Source organism: Saccostrea cucullata, unplaced genomic scaffold, assembly GCF_032062105.1.
Source record: "Saccostrea cucullata isolate Sc308-1 unplaced genomic scaffold, CSIRO_AGI_Scuc_v1 ctg6864, whole genome shotgun sequence".
Taxonomy (NCBI): Eukaryota; Metazoa; Mollusca; class Bivalvia; order Ostreida; family Ostreidae; genus Saccostrea; species Saccostrea cuccullata.
Window position 1 is genome coordinate 60,275 of NW_026936358.1, and position 10,234 is coordinate 70,508.

Genomic DNA, 10,234 nt, shown 5'->3' on the forward strand with positions numbered 1-10,234 from the left:
TATGTAACTATGAAAGTTGCAGAAGGTTAGAATTGCTTTTGCTCTCGGTAGTGTAACTGAACAAACAAACATTTATTTTAAAATTTTAATGAATCAGTAAGTAAATCTAATTGAAAAAACGACTAAAATGTTTGAACAAAAAAGTAAGCAAGGCTCCATACGAGGATCGAGCCAATCATTCCTCGATATCTGAGTGGTCTGTGCTGGAGACACATACACTATAAGCTATCGCTGCTTCTCAATGGATACTAGTACTTAATGAAAATTTAACTTTAAAATGTCGGAAATAAAAGTTACAAAATGTCGGTAATAAAAAAATGGATATTTTAAAAAATCACCGAATATGAAATGCAGCCGTATAAAGATTTTAAAACGATAATGAAGCACCGCATTATTTATCAAATCGTATTGTTGGGGGGGGGGGGGTGTTATGGCCTCTGGGTTTTTAAACAGTTATTTTGCTTTAATAAAAAATAAAATGCACAAAAATATGGTTATAAAAATCATGGGGAGATGAGACAAAAAAGCAAGTTTTTAGAAAAAAGAGGTTTTTTATATGAAAAATGTAACATTTTTTACCAAATGACTCATATACTAGTAATCCTTATTCCAAGTTTTGTTTTTAAAACAAATCAAAACATCTTTTGGCAAAATCTCTCTCATTCATAGTTAATAGGAACCTTATACATTAAAATAATGCAAAAATTTCATGTGATAGTGAACTCAAAAAAGATTTCCAGCTAAACCGCTCTTTTATAAACAAAAAATTAGAATTTTGATTTTTGGAATACTTAAAGCATCAATTTTAGAAAACAAAGAAGTAGAGGGAACCAGGATAGAATTAGTCCTGACGCTGTACTGGCATCAGACTCTGGGCTCAGAAAGTCCACTCCTCTTTGGTACTCATACGTGGAATAGAAGCAGGAGGCTGTGACTTTCTGATATTTTCCATCTGATTTCATACCAAATTGAAGACTACACGTGCTCTCTGCAACGTCACTCATCAGTTCATTGAAGGTCATGTGGAATTTTCCCACGCCATCAGACAAAAGGCTTAGGTTACCTATTCCTGCAGAATTCATTTGAAAGGATAGTTTCTGCGACTCCACCTCCCTTATTTTCATAGTCCCAAAGATTCGATGACCATAATCACCCGTAAACTGGTTCACATCCATTTCGGCTGGTTGAACTGGTTGTGTGTTGTTGTTTATAGGGGTGGCACCTGTGCTTTTCCAGGGGGCGGGGAAACTACAGATAGTGTTGTTGTCCAGCCATTGGCTCTCGCCGAGAAGAATGTCTGAGAGAACATAGGATACTGGCGCGATAGAATTCTTATAATTGATGTACCAGGGACCATTGATGGTTATCACAAATCCAGCATTCTGATCAGGGAAGAAACCAGCTACTGCGGAATATCCGTACCAGTTTCCAGGATGAAGCAGCTTTTTATAACCTAGAACAATATGAATATAATACAAGTACTAATTTGAGGGGGAAAATGCAAAAACGAATACCGTATATCTTCAATTGGAATTCTTGTAATTTGATTCATAATATTCACACAATAAACATTTATATGCCGAACAAAATGATAGTATCTTGCAAAAACCAATGTTGTTTATCTAAAATATTATATAGTGGATTTATATGCTTAGTTTAAAGATGCCTAATGCTTAACTGAAAACAAAAGAATGATATAGATAACAAAAAAAAAAAATTGCTCGAAAATCCAATTGAACAACACAAAGTTAGAGAAGAGCACACTTGAAACCCAACCCTAAAAACACAGAGGTTTAGGATCGGTAAACTTCATTATCCTCAGCTTCATTCATGACCGAATATACAAAGAAATTCCTGGATTTTTTTTTGGGGGGGGGACATAATGGCCTAACTTGTGTGAAAAACAACAGATTGTAGAAGCAAACGACATTATTGTATCTACCATCTAGAATTAGCAAATTATACCGTTGTTGATGCCTTTGTATCATCAACTTATTCCTCAGAAGCCGACATCGTTTTAGAAATTGTTTATATATATACAGAGCATACTTTTGTCCATCCATTCTCTGAAACACCAAATGCAAATCATTACAGTACATTGCTACATATACAAAGAAAGAGTCTGTAAGAAATTTTATCATAAAGTTTAGTTGTGATAAATTTTGCTTCCAATGTGTGTCTCTAGTAAAACATCCAAATATATATTAGTAAACAACAGATCTGTGAAACTGGGTACACTAGTCTTTCATTTTGAGTTCAATCTGGTATACTAGTAATTGTTGAATCGGTAAATATTGATAATTAATTTAAAAACATCGTAAATATACAAAACTCTCTAAATAAAGGCCACAGAAAGAAACTTCTTCCTTTCATGTCGAACTTTTTTTTTTTAATTTTTGAATAATCTTGAGAAGAATGAAAAACAGGTTCCTTAGTACGGGGTACGATTATTCCATGAGTATTCTATTAGATGTTTGGTAGAACAGGTATCTAAAGACTACATACTGTTGCATGTCAATATTTTCAAAAGGAACTCCAATACGGTTTTATTATCAACCTGAGTACGGTATTTGTACGAAGAATCAGATTGGATTTTTTTAGAGTAAATTTAAAGATGACCACTGACATGATGTAAAAACTGAAGAGTCCCATTTTTATTGAGTAACAACTTGTGTATGATGTCAAAAACACCTTACTTTACTTAAGAAATAAATAACAAGTTTATAAACTTCAATGGGAATTGAAGAGGGTCGGTCACGTGATCAAATCCTGTGAAGGCCGAAGGCCTTCTCAGAAGATTTGATCACGTACCGACCCACCTCAATTCCCATTGAAGTTTATAAATTTGTTATTTATTACTTATATATACATTTGAGACAGACAATTGAATATTTTCGAATTTAAATTATTGCACTAACCGTCCGTCGTAGATTTTGAAAAATGACGCAAGGTGTAAATCGGCTTGCATGGCGGTTACGCTTCAAATTCATTAGGCTAAGGAATCTATTTCGAAAGGAATATTTTGTGAAAGGCTAGTAGTGATCAGTAATAGTGAACAGATTGTTGTCTGGGAATATTTTTATTCGTGAAAAATGATAATCGATACTGAAAGACACAAGAAACACGTCCGAAGTTTGATGATAAAAAGTTGGAGGAATTTCGGTCGCTGGAAAGGGATGGATGGATCCGATGGACTGAGACACTTGTCCGAGCCAGTTAATTTGCAATTTGATCAAAAATATTCCACGGTTTCAGTAACTAAAGGCATACGATACTTATCGTAAAACACTGATAAACACGGAGACACTGGCGACAGCTTTATATTGAACTACGAAAACACCGAGGTGTTTGGCAGCTGTTCATTGCAAAGATATTTTCCAACAGATTTACACATTTATCGTGAGTAAAATTTAAAGATAAAATAAAAGTTTATCATGAAAATTTAACCAAAGGTCTATCCAAAAAATAAGGATGAACGTTAGAGACTGTGCAGCTGACAAAAGTGAAGAAAAATGTACAAACGCTAGGCTCCTAGTTTTCTCTATGTACACAGGTTGAATCGGTAGCCAAAAACTGTATGAAATACTTGTTTACATTTAAAATAAAATAATTATCATTTTACTTGCTTATTTTATTCATTTTTATACACGAAAAGCAAGTAGAGCAGGTCATTTTATAATTTATGTACCGGTAGATATTATTGCGCCGTGTGATTAGGTCACGTATTGACCTCTGACCTCTGACAAACTTCATACAGAATTGAAGATATTTTCTTTCTGTATGTTTATATAATGGAGAGATACCACAAATGTATATATTAGTATTTAATTCCGGGGGCGGGGTGTTATAAAAAGTAGTACGTTTTGATGCTATTGGTCTTGACATGAGTTGGTGTTCTCAAATTATCTTAATTCAAAGTTCTTTGGTATTTTTGATTCCCTATTTGATTAGCACCACTTCTCAAATATGCCGTTGATCATTCTGTATTCATAGATTTCATTTTGGGAAAAGCATTGTCTTTCTCCAGGATATGATGTTAGCAATATTTGTCATTACAGAGATTCATATCCATACCCTGGTACATTTACCAGATCCGCAAAAAAACCTCTGTACCACCATACAATCAATGTCAGATCCCAAAGATCCTACCTCCGTACCACCATTACATCAATGTCAGATCCCAAAGATCCTATCTCTGTACCATCATACAATCAATGTCAGATCCCAAAGATCCTATCTCTGTACCATCATACAATCAATGTCAGATCCCAAAGAACCTATCTCCACAATACCAGTTCCATGAAGTCTTACTTTTGTAGTTACTGTAAAATCAGTCATAACTATACTAGCCCCTGACCTGATGTAAGCTCTAACCGCCATACAATCCATAATCATACTATATCACCAAGAACATACCTCTGTCGGACTCACCATACCATCAGTAACCATAAAGTATGTGGAGATAACGAACAGTATTCGAACTGCAAAGTCCGTTAAACATTACACATTAGGAGTGGAGCAAACACGGACCTCCAAAATATCAGAGGTGGGATCAGGTGTTATGGAGGAGTGAGCATCTCCTGCCGAATGGTCACACCCGTCGTGTACTCCTTGTTATGATCGGGAAATAACGAAAAAAAAATCCGTGGACAACTCAAAATTAATGGCCTAACAACTAATATATGAAAAAGACAGTCAACATTTAACTTAATAAATTGTATTTGTTGTATCGACCATAAAACTTGCGAAATGATGACTTTAAACGAGACTGCTTATATTCTTGCTTCATCAACTTGTTTGTTAATAACTTACCTTTTAGAAATTGTTCATACGTAGAACATGCTCTGTTATACTGTCACGAAGACCTTACCACTGTATGATCCACCATAACATCCAAAATTTATACCAGATCCCGAAGACCCTACTTTTTATAGAGCCCGCTATACGAGTACTATCAATGCCAGGTTTCTTACACTTACCTCTGTAGGATCCACCATACCACCCATAACCATACCAAGTATCTGAGGCCTGAACAGGATAATCGTCATCCAGAAAGAATCGACCTATAGACCAATCATCTAGGTACATGTGAGGATTAATCATTTCTTTGAAGACGTCTGGATGAATTAATTGGTGTCCATCCACTGTCGATCCCCCCGCGGATATAAACTGGATCCATTTAGCCAGATCCTGTGGGGAAGCTGATACACACCCGGCTGGACCCACATCACCTATTCTGTTTTATAGTATTCAAGTAAAAACATACGACAATGATGTATATTTATGTTACGGAGAAATCAACAAAAAAGTTTTTAAAAATATTTTAACCCTTCATAAATTTAATTTTGTCAATTTACACTTTAGTTTATGGACCGTATTTATAGTTAACGATTTGTGAACTACCGTTTTTTTTTAATTCTCAAAACTGAATTTTTCAGTTGCATATACATCTACTCTAGACAAACTCTGCTGTCTGTAAATAATCGTAAATAATAGTGGTATTCTAAATTCTAATTTTAAGCTAAAAACATTGACATTGATTAACCACTGTTAGGAGTTAATACTGTAATCATAATTTGAAAAATCGTAAACCTATATGTTTCAGATAAAATTTGGTTAACTTTCGTTTATTTGAAGATTTTTAGTGGTAAACCCATAGATAGCTATATTTTATATGAGTTAAAGACAAATAATGACCAAAAAAAAAATAATTGTGAGGTTCACTTTTTAAGCGGTTAGCTTCGCTAGCCGCTTTATGGCATGTGTCGACACCGGAAACTTCCATAAGGCGCTACCTATCGACAACGGAAACTTCAACAAAGCCTCTTCCTAGTACTTATGATTTGTATGTAACACATATAACATATGTTAAATAAAATCAAGACTATCAAAACAACATAATCTTTTGGTTTTTAAATTTTTTTCTGATTTTGTTTGTCAATGAAATAAATTTATAATTGTTGCATTAAAAAAGTTTATGTATAGAAGCATTTGTGTCGAGATTAAATTTCCGTGACATCAGCTGATGCCGATCAGGCCCTGTGACGAAATTCGAAGTCAGCATGAAGTCAAGCTGATAACATTATCAACGCGTTAGATTTAAACTTTACGTAGAAATGTATAGCGAGAAATATATTTGAATCTACTGCTACAAGAAAACCAGTAGGCATTTCCGATTTATGTGTTAAATTGAAGCCTGAATCGAACAGGGGGTCAAACTGGCGTTGGACACCTTGTGTATTTATATATAGAGGGGGTAGAATGTTTCTATATTTGGCTAATTTAGAGACTTACTGATAAAAATTCAGGTGCCTGTGATTAATTATAAGGCACCCCTCATGAACAATAAATATTTGACCGAATTAAGCTACTGGGCACAGGGAGGACAGGTAAATGACTGGCTAAAGGGGTTGAAGGTTATTACCAACTGCAAAACATCGGAGAATCTTTCAATCGAGTTTCATTTTCCAAAATATTAAGGCATCATTTTAATTAACTTAAGTTATACTAGTACACGAAGAAAGCCTTTATATAAAAATACTGAAGTAAGATGTACAGTTATGGATTACTTCCATAATGAAACATTGTTTTCTTCTCTTTTTTTCTCAATTGAAATTATTTAAAGGATGATAAAAAAATTGTTTCCAGGGAAAAATTCATTTTAAAAAAAAGTGGGAATAGATAGAATGAACCCACCTGCTGACCCGCAATGACCCTACGAAACGTACTGAAGCTCTCTGAAATTACCGTAATTAATTCTCTGCTCGTCCATCCGTTTTTCTCAGACTAGCCAGCTAAAGATCTATGTACACTACTCCAAATCATTCATTCTAAAGAATCTGAATTATCATTTTATTTTTTTTTTAGTTGTTTGCTATAGAGCCTTTATAGTTACCTTTCAGAATCAATAAAGCATGAAAGCCAATTAAAATTGGCAACATCAACATAATTTTTTTTTTCGTTCTGAGCACTTTTGGACGCCACCAATGGAGACAATTAGGGAGAAATTTATGAAATTGAACTTAATACCTGTTTTTCAAACTGAAAATCGCAGGTTGATATTTTGAAACAAACATTTGTGACATCAGTCTGGGATGTTATTGGTTATACCATTTAATTAAGTACTACAAAATTCATTGTGTCTGCTTCTTCGCTGATGACACTGGAAAAAGATATGCATGCCTACTTAATATCATCATTCAATGCATTTTTTTGTGATTGTACACTGCACATATTCGATGAAAGCATGCTAACCGCTTTTCAGTATTTTCAGTACTTTGATTTTAATATATATGTAATCATGATACTTCTGTATTTTGAGATATCGAATACTTGCTGGTAAATAAGTTCATTTCCTAATCGCAGTCCTTCTCCTGCGTTATGATATGGAAGTGCGTATTCAGTCTGTGAACTATCGGGATAAATGTTGGTCCCACAAACAGTCTGAAACATTCCAAGTGCCCTCAAAAGTCTATTTTGTACCAGATCTTCATATTTTTCGCCGGTCCATACTTCCGCCACGTGACCAGCTATTGCGTAAAGTAGGTCATTATAGATCCATTTATCCCGAAAAGCAGCGCTTCTTGGTAAATACTTCAGTCTCCTAGGATCAGAAATATATTTAGTTTATTTACATACTGACTTAATGTTACTTATTTTTAACTGTTTTCAAAACGTTTGATGTGTTCGTGTACAATATAGGCCTAAGATTTATATTAATACACATGTATTTTAACCTACTTTAAAAAATCACTCCGGCCTATTTTCGGCACTCCAGTGTATACATCCGCCGGACTGAATCCAGTGCGTTGACCCAACAGATCCAATATGGTAATCTCGGACTCAAGAAATTTGTTTGGCAGATTGAAGTTCTCTTTGAATACAGAAGATAGTTTTGTAGTCCAATCTCGGCTGAAATCAAAATGGGTTACATTAATTAGAATAATTAATAATATACAGTTAAATGGGCATGGATACAGTTTCAACTGAATTTTTTTTTTTACCGATTTTAATTTTTACAATTCCTAACTAAGGCAATTCTAATGATCAGCAAAAATTTAAACATCATTTGTTGATTTACAAAGGAGATACAGGACTGAGAATTCTTCACAATGTAAACAAGACTCGTGCCTTGTTTTCGTTTACATTTAGAAAACATCATGTTTATAACAAAACGAGATTAAGAGAATCATTAGAAAGTGTCTAATTGTATTTAGAATTAACTTCTTTATTGAAAAAAAATCTGCTTTGACGAACACATATCAGCATGTTTAATCTATGTAAACAAAAACACGCTCGGTCCTTGTTTACATAACAAATGTTTGGAGCCCTAAATTAAATCTGCCTTGACAACTAGAATTCAAAAAAATTACTCATCATAAGAATTACCTTAGTTAAGTATTTGTAAACAGAAAAAAAAATGGTATGAAAATTTATGACTGAAACTGTGTCCAGGCCCCTTTAAAGTATATCATTGCGGGAGTTAGCAAGAATCCAATTCCCCAAGGTCAGGACTACTAGTATTTCCAGGGGCGAAGGGGAACTGGAATCTTGCTAACTCCCGTTATAATATATACTTTTTAACTGTTTTATCATACCGATACAAACGTAAAATTTTAAGGATATCGCGATTTCAAAGCGGGATTAGCTCACTGAACTAACACACGGGGATAAGTCCATTCACATATCATACCAATGTGAATGTAAAATCTAGAGGATTACGGATAACCGGGAATTAGCTTTCTTTGCAGGGATTAGCTCACTTGAATCGCACGGGGATTAGTCCCTTTATAACGATATCTAGGGAATATAGTCACATCTAAGAGGAACTTCAGTAAAGATATAATACTAACTGTGTCTCGACACAAGCACTCACCTCTCTGTAGCGAAATTATTTTGAAAATATCAAATGGTTTGCCTTCGAATCAGTGCGCTTAAAATCGAGGCTTTATCCTTCTTGAGAGGATTTCTAAAGATTTTTCTTTCACATACAAAGACCTGGTAAAAATTTGCAACTGTGCAAAACACTTCAATTCAAACATATGTATTTTATTTTATTATAAAAATTATTTCAAAAGTTAAATCAATTTGAAATTTTGACTCGTAAGTATGTTCTCAGTTTATGGCCCTGGGGACAGCATAATAATCTTTTTTTTCTTCTTCAATTTTTAACCCGACCCTCAGTCCTTTTAGAATTTTAAGAGTACTAGTAACCATGTACTTTCAATATGTTCTCAGTTATAAGTCACACATCTAGATATACATGAAAGTTTAGACAGAAAATTATTTGCGTCTTTATTTGTGAGACAAGATCGTCGACAGTCGTGGTTATTGCTCCGTGATCCAGGGCTGACGAATTCTTCAAATAAGAGGTTTTCCCCTTGATTTTAGGATATTGGACTTAGTTCTTTAAACATTTTTAAAAAATTCAACACGGGAGGGGGCTGGATCCGCCTTTGTATTTCCAGTATCCTCTACTAAGACACCCTTACCTTACTGACTGACCACGAGCTTCAGTTATCAGTACTCCTAATAATGCGGTAGTGAAGGCTTTTCCAAGGGAAGCTATGTATATTGGTGTCGTTTCCGTAAAATTTACAGGTGGATCAAGTCGGGCGAGTCCATATCCCTTGGCAAAATATTTTCTACCCCGTATCATCGATATTCCCACTCCTGTGAAAAATTAAAAAAAATCGTTTATTGCTTCTTAACTTCTGCGTGTGGTTCATTTTCATTATCCCTAGTACATTAAATTTATACACATGTATCAAGTATTTTTTTGTGAAAACTTTTCTCAGAAAAATTATACAAGATGGTTTTCCCCTTTTTATTCCCATTAAAATAAAATTTGACAAGTTTTATTGTAACCCCAACCTTGGTTATATGTGTGATGATTTCGCTGAACATGAAACCACATACCAGGGTAACACAGGGATGCTTCAATATAACAGAATGACTAACGTGGTTTTTACTCTTGAAGGGGATTTAATGAAATAATTTTTCATTAATCACGTACATGCATTACGCGTAATTTTGATTTGAAGCCCAACCCATACTCTAGGACATATACACTAGTATCTAGTCATCTGTATATTAAGTGAGTTATCATATTGTAAGGGGAGGTAAATGCGATATATTATGTAAATTTTGCGCTTAACTCTCCCTAGAAAACTCAACATTTACAACATGATAAATGTAAACTACTATTTATTGATATGTTAATTTCTAAATCGAC

General features: G+C 34.3%; 1 protein-coding gene across 1 annotated transcript; it reads right to left on the reverse strand.

Annotated features, from left to right (window-relative positions):
* Window positions 1-791: 791 nt before the first annotated feature.
* Window positions 792-7,352, reverse strand: LOC134245384 (uncharacterized). The gene is made up of 3 exons (XM_062727673.1): window positions 7,333-7,352; window positions 4,980-5,236; window positions 792-1,453 (listed from the first exon to the last, which is right to left on the reverse strand). The coding sequence occupies exons 1-3, from the start codon at window positions 7,350-7,352 to the stop codon at window positions 792-794; spliced, it is 939 nt and encodes a 312-aa protein (XP_062583657.1).
* Window positions 7,353-10,234: the final 2,882 nt, after the last annotated feature.